Raw genomic sequence first — 14,684 nt, 5'->3', positions numbered from 1 at the left:
CTCCCACCCCAGGGCTGGGGTAGGGGGCAGCTCCACGGCGGCATCGGGTGGGGGTGGCACAAGGAAACGCCCACCTGCTACCCCGGTCTGAGGAGGCGGGCCCCGCGTGAGGGCCTCGGAGCCGCGGGGGAACCCGGCGTTAGCTGCCTACCAGTCTCGGCCTCACTCGACCCTCTTGGTTCCTGGCCCCGGCTGTCTGTCTGCACGTGTTTTCTCGGCCCCGGCGAGTGCGGGTCACTCCGTCAGTCCCCTGGCCTCACTCAGGCTCATTGACCACATTCCAGGCCTTGCTCTCCCAGGAGCGCCAGGACCGGCCTGCGGTCGGTGTTCGTGAGTGTGGGTGGAGGTATGAGTCTGGGGGCGGGGTGGAGCACTGAACCCCAGGCCGAGTCCCTGCCTCCAGCCCCCGACCCCGCCAAGCGCCGAGCAAGGCCAACCTCCTTTCTGCTTGGTCTCTCTAGGGTCGCCTTTCTGGAGCACTATGGTTATTGATCCCGCTGAAAGAGCCAGAGCGCGGAGCCGGCGCTTCCCCGGGGACGAAGGGAGTGGGGAGGAGAGTAGGCGAGGGTTAGGAGGGAGGGAGTTGATAAACTTTAGGGGAGGACGTAGGACAGCACCTCAGGGCCGCTCCAGCCTCCCTCTGCCGAGCTGGGTGTGGGGCTAGACTAGGGGTAGAGGAGTGGGGCCACCCTCCCACCCGCCCCGCGCAGCTACCTCCGAAGTTGCTGGGAGTCGGAGAACCACGACTCCCGCCCAATCAGCAGGGATTGGTGGAGCAGCCGGGCGGGGGCGGGGGCGGGGCCGGAGGAGGAGGAGTTGGGCGGGGGGCACGAGGGGCGGGGAGCCGCGGGCTGGGCTAGCGTAGGCTGGCCAGGCGGTGGCGAAGGCGGCGGTGGCAGCCGGCATGGGCGATGGGGGCGCCGAGCGCGACCGCGGACCCGCACGCCGGGAGGCGCGCGGCGGGCGCGGCGGGGACAGAGGCGGAGCGGAGGACTCGGGTGCTGATGCTGGCCTCCGCAGCCCAAGGGAGATTGCAGGGACCTCTGCTTCTAGCCCCGAGGGCTCCAGGGAGAGCGGCGCCGACAGCGACGGCCACCCCGGGCTCGGTGAGGCAGACCACTACCGCCGCATCCTGGTGCGAGGTAAGCGGACAGCTCGCGGCGCTGGCCCACCGGACCCCCACCCTACCCCTTCTGCTGCCTCCACCGCCCAATTCATATACTCAACCAGTCAGTCATCACTCAGTCATTCATTCAGCAAATACTATTCTGAGCGTCTATTGTGTGCTGAACCTTGAGCTGAGTGCAGGGGACAAAGCGGCGAGTGGGACCAAAGAGATCCCCGTGTCACTGCCTTACAGTTCTCAGCCTCTCGGGCCGGCCGCTCACCCTAGGCCCATCCCAGCCGGTTACGGTGGCGAGGGCATAGACGCGAGTGCGGGATGCCGAGAGCCAGTCCCCGCCCCACGTCCCTAACGGCGGGTGCGGAGAAAAGCGTCACGAGCGCTCGGCGGGGTCAGGACGAGGAGGGACCAGCGTCCGGAACCACGGGAGGAAAAGGCCGGCGCTTCCCCGCCGCCTGGCCAGCCTCGTTTCCCATTCCCAGCGACACAGACCGCACCGGCTGCTCCCGGGAGAGGGCACCGCGACACGGAGGGCGGCGTGCGCGGCGCTTGCCGGCCTGGGCTTCGCTCTTTCGGCTCCAACTTCCTCGCGGCGCCTGGGCCCAGCCGGCTCTCGGTGCGGCCTTCTCGCGGCCTGGCCTGTCGCGGCTCTCCCTTTCTCCCTCGCCCTTCGCCCTCCTCTCCTCTTTCCTGGCCTTTTCTCTCTGCCGAGCTCTCCTCAGTCCCTTTTTCGTGCCAGCGCTTCTGGAGTGCGCCCGCGTACCCAGCTCTGCCTGGCCTCCTCTCTGCGAGGCTGAGACTTCCCCGACCCCCAAAGCCAGCCTCACGCGAAGCTTTAGACTCAGCTTTCGCCGGATCCGGGCCTCGCCCAGAGAGATGGGAGGAGGAAGGGGATTCCGGGGGTCTCGCCGTTAGCCGGTCCCTGGGAGCCTGAGGTCTGGAGCGCCGGCACCCGCAGACCGAGCAACCAGGAGAGGCCACACGCGGGTAACAGCCCCCCCCCCCCCCCCCCGGCCTCCTTCTCCAACTCCCTGGCCCGTCTTCCTCCCGCTGCCCTTTTATTGCCTCTGCTTCCTGAGCGCCGTCATACAAGCCGCGAGGCTTTAGGAGTCCAACGGCCAGAGCTGATTTCCCCCGCCACCACGGCCTGGGGAAGGGTAACCAGCTTCACGCTGGCCCCAGGACACTCCAGCACCAGGATCCCGACTTTGTCTGATCTGACCTAGGCCACCCACACACAGACAGGGACAGGTTGGCCTGGTTTCGCACAGCCTCCCCCACAGCAGCTGGGTTTGGGTGGCTCCGGGAATGGGGCACAGGGCCAGTGTTGAGCATTGAGGCAGCCCAATGCAAAGTCGACTGATGACTGTCTTGGACACAGACTCAAGGACCCTGGTCTTCTGGAAACACTCCTGGTGTCAGGTGTGGTCACCTAAAGATGGGGCATTAAATACTGTTCTGAGGGCAGGCTTGGGTCAGGCAGTTACAGGACTGTGTATGAGGATGGTCCCCACCCAGCAGCAATTCCAGCAGGTGTGTGGACCTGTTGGGCACCTGGGATTAAATTAGATCCCTTCTCATAGACTGTAGGGTGTCCTGAATACGGGGTGTCAGCAGCTAGCTTGGCGTTCCATTGAGAAAATCTGCAGGGCTTCCAGAAATGAAGAAATCATCTCCTTAAACCCACACTCCCAGATTAAGACTCTCAAGTCCCTGCCTGTGACACTCACCACCTCAAGCCCCATCTGTGGGTATTTGTGAGTTCTGGACAATTGTGAGTTTTATGCCCACCTATCATCCCTTCCACTCTAATTCTGCATGTAGAATAAATAAATTCTGTGTACAGATGGCCAGTTTAAGAACTCCCAGGTGTAGACTCAAAGAAGGTCGGAGGGACGTAGCATGGAGGCCTCCCGTGCTAGGAAGCAACCCACAGCTGGACAGAGATGGGCAACCCCCCCCCCCACACACACTGTATGTGGGGCGGCTTGTGTGCATGGTCAGGAGATACACTTTTATAAATGCATGTATGCACATACAGCAATGTCATTATATTTGTACAATAAAATCGAAATACAGCATGGAGGGTGTATTTATACACCTAAAAGGAATGAAAGGTAAACAAGGCCCTCATAAATCCCTCTGCCCTTTCTCATTTAATGAAAAAGAGGTTATTTCAGGCCTGAGATACCTGGCATGTCATTTAGCCCTAATTCCTCCTAGCCAGGGTCACCTGCGTCACTCTTGGCCCCACCAGGGCCCAGGGTAGAGGCTCTGACAGATGAAAGTCCTGGCACTGGTCAAGGGAAGTCTGTAGTGCCTTGGCCTCAGGATGAATGTCCTCCAGTGTGCTTTAAACAGAGAGTCCATTTTGCCCTTGACCTCCCAGGACACATCCTCTCAAAGTACTTTTGGAGCAAATCATAAAAAGGTGGAAGGGAGGTGTTTGCCATCGCAGACTGTTAGGTTGCTGTTGGGGTGAGAATTCTGGAAAAGAACCCCACTTCCTCTGGGTCTTTGCACTTCTTTCTATTTCTTTTCCACACTGATCTGTTGGGGGGAGTTCCAAGGCACAGCAGAATAGAAGGAAACTGTGTGTACTGGAATTAAATGAATTTGGTTTGGAATACCGGCCCTTTAAATTTGAGCCAGTTTCTTTGCCCCTCTGTGCCTCAGTTTCCTCATTATACACAGAAACCCACAGCTATCACTTTGAAAGTCAGTGCTAAAGGTCAGAGGTGATGTCTATAAAATTGCAAACACCCAGCAGTATCTCCAAAAATATTCTGTTGAATGAAAGGGATGCGCTCTGAGGTGACCCACAAACCACTCAGGGAATGGGCCTCCTTCCTCAGAAGCCTCTCCCAGCTCAGCTCACACCCCTGTAGGGGACTTGGTGTCTTTTTGCTTTGGCAAAATGCTGCCCCTGAGTTGGGAGGTGAGCAGCCAAGGGGTTGAGAGCTGGCTGTGGAAAGGAGGATTAGTGCCACCTTGCAGACCACGAGGTGTGGCCTTCCCCAATCCCCTTGAGGAACCCTCACTCCACCAATCGCTCAAGTTTCCTGCTCCCTCTGCGAAATGCGGGTCAGGGAGCCAGGGAGGCCGACCTTGCTGCATCCCCACCTCAAAATGGAGGCCGCTTCAGGCCACACATGGATGCAAACAACTCGGCAAGGATGACAGGCGTGTGTGCACAACAGACATGCCCGCACAGCCCTCAGCGTACCCAGCCACGCTTCTACTGGACCAGACTGCCGCGTAGGCCACTGCACACCTCTGCGTGCGCAGCCCATTGGTCAGTGAGGAGCATGGATGGGGGATCCTTTTGTTTTGTATTTGGAAAGGGTGCGCAAACCACGAGCCCGAGGCAGCTGGACAGACCGCCTCCCAGCCGTGGCTCTGACCGCACAGTGCAGACCAGATGCCATGGCCTTTTCGGTGGAGCCGGGATGCCAGCAGTTAGAAGACGTGGACCAACTTTGACCCAAAACTTCCAGCAACCTCACAATCTGTGCTCACACCCGCGCACTCAAATGCGCCTGTGTGATTCCCAGATTAATCCGGATGCAAATTCAACAGCCCTTCTGGATAGAGCCGGCAGGGTCGTCTGCTAGCGTCACCCACTTTTATGAACAGTGCTCAGCGCCGCTACCTGCTCATCCCAAGTGGTCCCTTACACCTCTGGGTGTCAAAACCCCATTCTGGCTGCATCCTCTGTCCTCAACCCAGTGTGAGCACCTTGGACCCGGTGAAACAGGATCAGGGCTGCCCCCAGAGCGCTCCCCTGCTGTGAAAACTGAGGAGTTCCCCTCCTCATTTCCACACTTCTGTTTCTGGGTGAACAACTGGCCCCCACACCACCAGTCACTGGCTGAGATGCTTTCACCTGGGAACCTGATGGATGCACCTGGTGGCTAAGGACATAAGAAAACCCAGGAAGACCAGGGCCTTTGGCTCCTTCTGGCAATTCTTGCTTTGGATGTGGGTGTGGGGAAGGGAGGCATTGAATTTAGTGGGGGCAGTGCTGGTGTGGTCCAGAAGAGGGAAACTCTGAACGCTTACAGAGGGCACAACAGCATACAACCAGGCAGGGCCCTGGCTGCCAGACTCATCCAAAGACGCTGGGCAAGGGGCCAAGGCTTCTGGGGCTTGAGCTGAGAGCGGCCTGGAGGGGAACAGACTCCCCCCTCCAGCAGTCAGATCTGGGCTCAGCTTCACTTTGAATCTGCTCACTTTCTACTTGGATTTACAGAAGCCCCTGGACATACAGCGGCTCAGCCCTGACCTTGCAGGCCCCACCCTACAAGTTGCAGCAGCTCCGCAAGGGCACACCTGCCCACTTGCCCAGCGGGCATTTTGGCAAGGGTGAAGATGGGGCAGATCATTGTATCTAAATGAACACCGGATTTTGAGTCCCAGCTCTTGGACCTTCTGTGGACCTCAGGACCCTAGCCTCCAGGAGAGTATGTTAATAGATGCGGTTACCCAGGACCAGGCCCCAGGCAGCAGCTGAAAGGTTTGAATGGTTCATGCAGGGGACCGCACTTTGGAATTTTGGTTTTATTTTAATTTTTAGTTTGGGGGCTTGTGCAGATGTATTAGGTTTCTTTTTTTATTTGCCTGGGATTGTTTTGTTTTCTATTTACTATGTTTTTCCTTTTGCTTTGTTTTGGCAGAAGGACCCACATTCTCATTAAGGGTCTGGACTGGGTGCCATCCTTTTGGTCTTTATTTTTCCCTTTATATACATGCGCCCTCCCCCACCCTAACACCCACACGGAAGCAGCCCCCGCAACCAAATGTGTCGTCTCGTTGATGTGTCTTGCGTGCACTGTTTGCATTTTCAGGGAACTACGCAAGGCTCCTTGTGTTCTCGTGCTATTTTTGTTGTTCTGGGCCATAGCTTGGGTTCCAGTGCCTGTGGCCCCACTGCCGCGTCTCCCGCGTGTGCGCCGCACCCACGTGCAAACACACACACACACACACACACACACACACACACACACACACGCCTGCAGAGTCAGAGCTTCTAGGTGCTTCCCTACCTCCTCCACCTCCAGCCCCTCTACCCTGGGCAAGGAGGCTGGGACTGTGAGTGAGTACTTGCCCTGGAGGGGAGGGAGGGGATCATGGGTGTGTTTGTCCTTGGGCTGATACAGGTCAAGGGACCGCTCCGGTTTGGGGCATTGGCCCATTGTGCACCATATGTAGGGAGAGAGAGCCTTTAGGGGTCCTGTTAGCTCTGGGCCATTTTCTCGATTACCCCTGACTGAGGCTGGGGCCATACTGGCCCCGAGATCCCTCCCTATATTTCTTTGACTTGCATGGGGGGGGGCCACAGGAAGCATATTAATTATTCTTCTATTTCCTGTTTGCTTAATATAAAATAAAGATTGGTTTGGGGCGCCTGGGTGAGGCAGTTGGTTAAGCATCCCACTCTTGGTTTCCACTCAGGTCGTCATCTTAGGGTCATGAGATTGAGACGTGCTTTGGGCTCCCGGCTCAGCGCAGAGTCCGCCTGATACTCTGTCTCCCTCTCCCTCTCTCTAAAAATAAATAAATCTTTAAAAAAATAAAAGATTGGCTTTATTCCTCATAAAGTCGGTAGCGGGTTGCACAGCAGTGTATCCCGCCGAGTTCCCTACCCCAGTTTGAGAAATTCTGATAGAGGACACCGAGGCTGAGTGGGCCTGCCTAGGAATCCCTGGGAGCTGGGTGGTCTAGGCGTCTGCTTCGTCCCCCACAGCATCCAGGAGGGGGTTTGGACGGCCTGAGGGTGCCAGGGCGGCATTGAACAATGCTGATAGAAGTGGCAGCCGCCGGACCGGATCTGGTCCACAAAGCAGATGAGCGGACATGGATGTGGGAAAGCCAGGACCTCGAACGCAGCCGGGGCTGGGGAGGGGTGGGGGGTCAGCTGTTAGGTGCTAGTTGGGGCCCACAAAGGCCTCTCGAACCATCTCTCTCTCCCACGTTCTCCTGCGATCTTGCCCTTCACTTGTTGATTCTTTACACAAACGTCAGTCAATACCTACTAAGTGCCAGGAGCTGCTAGCGCTCAGCTTCCCAAACAAGAGACTGTCTCGGCCACTGGGAAGTGCGGGGTTCCCGACCCGCCCCCACGGGGAAGAGAGGCCTGCGCTAAATTCAAGCGAGGCAGGTGCCCGGAGCCCGGGTCCTGATGCCGCGCCAGGACCACGGAAGAGGTCCCCCCGCCCGCCAAATCCACGATCTCCCCAGATGTGTTCTTAGCGCACAGTACACAGTCAATATTTGTCGAGTGAATGAAAGGAGACAAAACTGTCAAGGTCGCGTATTTCATTAGGAAGAAGACTGCAACGCCCTTCCCCGGGAACAACGTTCGTTCTGAGATGACATCCTCATTTTTTGACGTTACAATACTGTTCTTTCTATGAAATGGTGATGGTGCCAGAGCACAAGATAATTGTTAAAACATAAGATTGCCAATGCCATATTTTTGGAATTTTGTGGAGCCCTGTACTTTGGGAACCACCGAAATAGAAAACTTGGAAAACCTCAAATATGTTTCTTTGACTCGTAGCTGGGTCCCCAGGGCCAGCTGGGGAGGCCGCCTAGAGGCCGGTCCCGGCTGGAGCAGGAGGTCGTGCGAGGCGCAGGGCGGTGAGGTCGGTAGTGAGTCTCCCGCCCCTCTGCGGCTGTTAGCGTGAGGTTCCGCCCGCAAAGCCTGCCAGGGGGTGCGGAAGAAACAGCAATAGCTAAATCCGCGCCCCTCCTCCGCGCTCAATTCACAGGCCTCCAGCCATCCGCTGGAGCTTAAAGTCACTGGGTGACCTAAGTCTGTGTTTGCTCCATGTATTGCTCCTGCTACCGCGCACCGCGTGGACTGGTGCGGCTGCGGGCAGCCAGGGCCACGCTCGCACCGTAGACAGAAGATTGAATTTCAAAAAGCCCTCCGGGCTCAACGTAAACCAAACCAAACCAAACCCGAAGCGGCAGAAGGCTCCCCCAGATGGCCACGGTGCCCCGTTTCGGGTGTGTTCTTCCAGGAGATTTTCCCACTCTCGCGTACAAAAGTTAGCAAAAGCCGAATCCTATTACAGAAGCTGTTTTGCAACTTCCCTTTTAAACACATTTAATCCGCAGGGGTCATCTTTTCGGGTCAACCATTTCGCGCTGTTCCGCGACGGAACCGAAAGTATCCCTTCGGTTGGGGAAAGCCCGAATTCTCCCAACCTCTGGAGGGATGTCCCGGTTGTTTTTCTCTAATGGAAACACTGTGGAATAAACTCCCAAGGCACGGGTCTTTGCGCGCTTGAGTGTTTCCGTGAGATAAATTCCTAGCAGTGCAATTGCTGCTTCAAAAGGTTTAAGTTTTTAAAGTTTTTAAAAACGTGTTTTGTTTAATTCGAAACAATTTTTTGACAGTTTTTAAAAACGTGTTTTGTTTAATTCGAAAATAGTAATTAGCTCCTATGATTCGAACTTCAAAACGTTGTGTTGCTGTTTTACGTTCACAGTGAAAAATCTCTCCCATCCCTACCCTCCGTCTTCCAGTTCCCACCCAGCTCCAAGGCAGCCATTTTTTTACTTTCTAGTTTCTCCTTCCAAAACAGTTTCATGCTTATGCAAATCAGGACCGCTATATTATTTTTTCTTGCTTTTATTTATTTATTTATTTACTCATATTGGTGACATCTCTGTATATTTTTCAGCACCTTGCTGTTTTTTACCAGTATATTTGGGGATGTAAAGAATTTCTTTTTAGGTTTTTCACAGATGCATAGTATTCCATTTCTATGGACTAGGTGGACCATAATGTATGTTGTATAATCCATGTCCTATTGGTGGACATTTAGCTTTTTTCTTATATGTTGCTATTATATACAATGATGCAATAAGTAAACTCCTTCTTGGTCATTTCCACGTATGTAGGTATATGTCAGGGAAGTTCCTAAAAGCCGGTTACCCCACCCACCCCTGTCCCAGCCTCAGTAGGTAGTGATGCCTGAAAGTGCTTGTATCTCCAAATCTTGCCATCACGGTTTGTACTGTATATCCTGATAGATATTGTCAAATTGTTCTTTGCAATTTATACCCTCATATTGTCATCTTGTTCTTTGTAGTTTATAACCTCATCTTTTCCCTCCGCCCATACTGGGCATTACATATCTTTTTTATCTTTGTCAATGGTATAGGTGATAAATAGTACCTCATTGGCATTCTAATTTTTATTTCATTTATTATTAGTGTAGTTAACTATCTTTTCATATTTATTGGCCAGTATATTTCTTCTGGTGTTATCTATTAACTCATTTCCTTTGACCATTTTGAATTTTCAAATATTCCTTTCCTTACTGATTTTAGAAACTCAGCATTAAGGATAGTAGCTCATTGCTTTCAATATGTGTTGCAGTTTTTTTAAGCTTATAATTTCCTCCTAATTTGTTTCTGATGCCTTTTATTTTCTGATGTATAAAATAACTTTCCAATTACAAAACCAACCATGCTGTTTTGCTATATCATGTATAAATTGAAACTTCTTCGGGCTCTTGGGTGGCTCAGTTGGTTAAGCGACTGCCCTCAGCTCAGGCCATGATCCTGGAGTCCCGGGATCGAGTCCCACATCTGGCTTCCTGCTCAGCGGGGTGTCTGCTTCTCCCTCTGACCCTCCCCCCTCTCATGCTCTCTCTCTCTCTCTCTCATTCTCTGTCTCAAATAAATAAATAAATAAAATCTTTAAAAAAAAATAAATCGAAACTTCTTCATTTTTTCCCCCCATAAAGCATGTACACTCCCAGGATGTAACCTCCCAAACTTTCTCTACTAATTGAAAAATATAAATATATAAGTTATATATTACAAAAGGAATTTTTTGCAAAATTTTTTCCATTTTATAAACATTTGTCGACATCTTGCTGTCTAGAACTGACTTGTTCTTTGTAACAGCTGCATGGTATTCCATTCTGCAGATATAATTAATTTAACCTGTCCCCTATTGATGGATATTTAGGTTGGTTCTACTTTTCCATCACTACAAACAATGCATCAGTGAGCTTCTTTGTATCCCAGTTGGCACAAATGGTTTTTTAAAGTCTCATTTATGAGACAATCTGAAAAATGTGGAAACATGTAGGACTTTTTTATATTAAGGAATGACTGGTAATGATTTTGGTTGTTACAGTAGTACTGTGGTTGTTTTTTTAAAGGACGTCTTTTTTAGAGATACATATAGAAATATTTCTGGATGAAATGATATGATGTCTGAGATTTACTTAAAATTATGAGGATAGAGAAGAAACGGGATTGTTCCTGAATCTGTAATTGTTGCAGTTGGGGGATAGGTATATCAGAGCTTATTACACTATTCTCTCCAATTTTGTATATGTTTGAAATAATAATAAAAATTTTAAAAATAATAAGCATTTCACATATATCATATTAAAATTGTGACAGATATTTCCAAATTTCACGCCAAAAATGTATACTCCCAGCAATTGTGTATAAAAGTGCCATTTTCCTCATCCTTCCAACCTAGATATACTGAATCTTTTAGAGGTCTTTTCAAGTGAAAAAAATATATTATTTTTATTAGCATTTTTAATTACTAGTGAGCCTATATTCATATACTTATTCTTCATTTTAATTTCCTCTTCTGTGACTTTTTAATTCATGTGCTTAGCTATTTCTGTATTGGTTTATTATTTTCTTATAGTTGTGAATGCTATTTTCATACCAAAGAAGTAATCCCTTTTTCTGTGACATGTGTTGCAAATATGCCCAAATCTTTTTCTTTTTTAAAAATTTGCTGTGAGGTTAAAAAAAAATTTTTTTTGAGGTTTTTTTTTCTGAACTCAAATTTAAATTGTAATCATATCTAATGGTCATTTGTCTCGGGGCTTTTAGTTCTCTGTTAGAAAGTTCTCCTCCAACCAAATATAAAACTCAATTTTGTTATATAGTCTTTGCAACAAACCAAACAAAAATGTACACAAGGTAAGATTAGGGAAAGTTTTTCCTCCCTCATGCTTCCACTCCTGAACAGTGAACAGAAGAGAGGTGTTCATCCTGCAGACTTGATCCTATGTGGGCACAAGTACACACAGACACACACACACAGACACACGCACACACACACGAGTGTAGTCTTAGTCTCACTTTTTGTTCTTTATAAAAATAGGTTTGTACATACTTGCTGTTTTTATATAGTAGTATATAAGGGACATCCATCCAGGTCAGTATAGAGGGATGTACTTCATTCTTGTTAACGTCTACATAAAAGCCAAAGGCATGACTAATACTGTGATTTTATTAACAATATTTCCAGTGATAAACATTGAACTTTTTCCTTTATTTTTCTCTTACAAACTATGCCACAGTGAGTCTGTCTTTATCAAAGTGTATCAATATTTCTCTGGAGTAGAAACCTCTATCAGATTTCTAGGACAATGGAATTATGCACTTTTTAATTTAGCTAGGCATTGTGAAATTGTCCTCTACAAATATTCTTAACAACGGAGTTTGAGAGAACCTATATTTTCCCTCATTTTTGCCAGCACATGTTCTCCAGGCTGATAGATAAAATATGGCATCTGGAAAAAGAAAAAAACGATCTCATTTGCTGTTCTAACTTTGATTTTCTCTGATTCCCTTTGAGCTTGAGTATTTTTTCATAGTTATTAGACACTTGCATTTCTACTTCTCTGAATAACCCTTTCATAAATTTGCTCAGTTTCCCACTGCTTGACTTTACTCATCTCAGTCTCTAGAGGCTGTTTGTACCAGATATTAGGACTCTGCTTATGCATGTATTATGAATATTTTCTCCTAATCTGTTGTTTGTCTTTTAACTGTCTCTCATCCTGCAAAAGTTTTTATTTCTAGGTACTCAAATCTGTCCTTTATTTTCCTTTTAAAAAATTGTGTATGTTTTTCTTCAATTTTTGGAGCTTATTTTTATATGAAAAATGTTCATCTATCTTGTGTTTATTTTTGCACACAGTGTGACATAAATTACTTTATTCCAAATAATGAGCTAATTGTCCAAAAGCCAGGTCTTTAATAATCCTATCTTTCCTCCTGCTAATTTGAAATGTCTTCTTTATAGAAATCCTCAAATATGCATAGATTTGCTTCCAGACTCTTGTGCCAGCATCATACCATTTAGTTGCTGTAGATTTGTAATATGTTCTGCTGGGTGGTAATACAAGCAGTTTCTCCTCTTCTTTCACATTGTTTCTTCACTATTCTTCCATTTTCAATTTTCCCAATCAACTTGATGATGAATTTTCCATAAGGCATTTTTTATAATAATCACATTGTAGATTAGGCAGGAAGGGCCTTGTCACACATAAAAATCAGCACATTACCAGCTTGTTGTGCAAAGGAACTACCCGGCTGCTAGGAGATGGAATCAGGTAGGGCTTTGCGGGAGTCTACTGGGAGAGGGACCAGGAGTGGGTAATATTTCGTCCTAGAGGTCAGGGGCATTGGCTAGCCATTATCAGACAGGAATGACCACCTCTCCCAAGGCAAAGGCTCCTGGGACAGAATCACCCTCTCCCATCCCCCTAGGGCTCACCCCTCTTTGAGGAGACCAGAAAGGCAGCAAGCCTCAGGAGTCATTCCCTTTAGACTCATGCATTTTCACCCTAACGAGTCCCTACCCACAAGGAGGCCCTGGAATTAAAGCTGTCCCTCCTTCCAGGTGCTTCCCCCAAACTCAACCCAGAAAAGGAATAATTCAGGGAAGGGTGCTCTGTCCAGGGGGCTAGGTTTTGCCTCCAAGACAACCCCAAATCTTTGAGTTTTAACAAAACACAACTGGGGGCGCCTGGGTGGCTCAGTCGTTAAGCGGCTGCCTTCGGCTCAGGTCATGATCCCAGGGTCCTAGGATCGAGCCCCGCATCGGGCTCCCTGCTCAGCGGGAAGCCTGCTTCTCCCTCTCCCTCTGCCCCTGCTTGTGTTCCCTCTCTCACTGTGTCTCTCCCTGTAAAATAAATAAATAAAATCTTTAAAAAAAAAAAACAAAAACACAACTGTATTTCTCACTCACATTGTAAGTCCATCACAAGTGGGCACAGGCTCAGCTTGGTACTCTGAGATCCAGGCTGATGACAGTCCATTTTGACTCCTGCTTCCAGGCCATCCCAGTGAGAGGAAAGGGGTGTGGCAAATTATGAGTGTTCCTCTGCAGGTGACCTCACCTTTTCTTTTTGGCTAAAGTAAGTCATACGGTTATATCTAATCTCAAAGTGTAGAAAATTAGTGCAACCCTACCATGTGCTTGGGAGCGGTTGGAAACACGTGAACAGCGTTCACGATTTATCCACTAACTTAACTTTGATGAGTGGCCTTCTCTATTATAGCTAAAATAGCAACCACGCGCGCACACACACACACACACACACACACACACACACACACACAGGCTGTGGTTATTGGGTTTCGGTTATGTGGAGAGGGTCAGTAATATCCCTTTATCTTGTTTTATAGTCCTCCCAGCATTTGTCATTACATACATATTCATTTTTAAAGTTTATTATTTTTGGGGCGCCTGGGTGGCTCAGTTGGTTAAGCGACTGCCCTCGGCTCAGGTCATGATCCCGGAGTCCCGGGATCGAGTCCCACATCGGGCTCCCGGCTCAGTGGGGAGTCTGCTTCTCCCTCTGACCCTCTCCCCTCTCGTGCTGTTTCTCTCTCTCTCTCAAATAAATAAATAAATAAAATGTATTATTTTTCTCTGTCCACGGTACAAGATCTAAGGAAACAAAGACCTTGTTTATTTTGCTCATTTCTATATCTCCAGACCCTGGAATAGTATTTGGCACATAGTAGGTGGTCATTAAATAGATGTTGAATGGTTGAATAAGCATAGTTGTTTCATTTACATGAGTGGGATATTACTGCATAGAATAACGATTCTATAGCTTTCTTTCACTTAATGTCAGTTCATGTAGATACTTTGTCATTCTTTTAAATTGCTGCACTCTATTTTGTAGTATGATTTGTTCAGCCATTTCTCTTGTGGGGAACCTTGAGGTTGCTTTCAAAATTTCAAAATTTCAATATTTTGAACAATGCTGCAGCAAACACTCTTATATATGCTCTGGAGCACATGAGTGTATGCTTTTCTGGATAAATATATACTAAAATAAAATTGCTAGGGCAAAAGTTATGTGCGTCTTTAATCTTGACAAGGGCAGCCTTAAAAGGTGGTGACAGTTTACAGTCCCACCAACACTGAATGGGAGTGTGGCATCCCCTACAGTTCATCACTGATTTATTAACCATTCATTAATGTCTTTCCAGTCCTATGGGAGATAAATGATTTTCCGTTGTGTGAATTTGCATCACCCTGATTTCTGTGAAGCTGTGCTCATTTTTCTTATGTTTATTTGTCATTTGACATCTTTTTCTGTAAATGCCCCAGATAAATTACTTGACCATTTTTTTCTACTAGACTATTTCCTTTTAAAAATCATTTATTATTGCATTATATATAACTTCTTTACCATTTCAAAAAGTTTTTTCTTAAATTTTCTTTTAATTTTACCTTGCTCTCAGTCCTTTTGTCCTACAA

General features: G+C 48.6%; 1 protein-coding gene across 1 annotated transcript in view; it reads left to right on the top strand.

The window, feature by feature from the left end:
* Positions 1–863: 863 nt before the first annotated feature.
* Positions 864–14,684, top strand: part of VAX2 (ventral anterior homeobox 2) — a 28,678-nt gene continuing 14,857 nt past the window's right edge. The window contains exon 1 of the mRNA XM_027623114.1: positions 864–1,142. Within this exon, the coding sequence (XP_027478915.1) occupies positions 905–1,142 (238 nt within the window). The 5' untranslated portion in view covers positions 864–904. The remainder of the gene's footprint in view (positions 1,143–14,684) is intronic.

Source organism: Zalophus californianus, chromosome 8, assembly GCF_009762305.2.
Source record: "Zalophus californianus isolate mZalCal1 chromosome 8, mZalCal1.pri.v2, whole genome shotgun sequence".
In the NCBI taxonomy this organism is placed as follows: Eukaryota; Metazoa; Chordata; class Mammalia; order Carnivora; family Otariidae; genus Zalophus; species Zalophus californianus.
The sequence above is the reverse complement of the archived record's forward strand: the minus strand, read 5'-3'. Positions and strand labels throughout refer to the sequence as shown.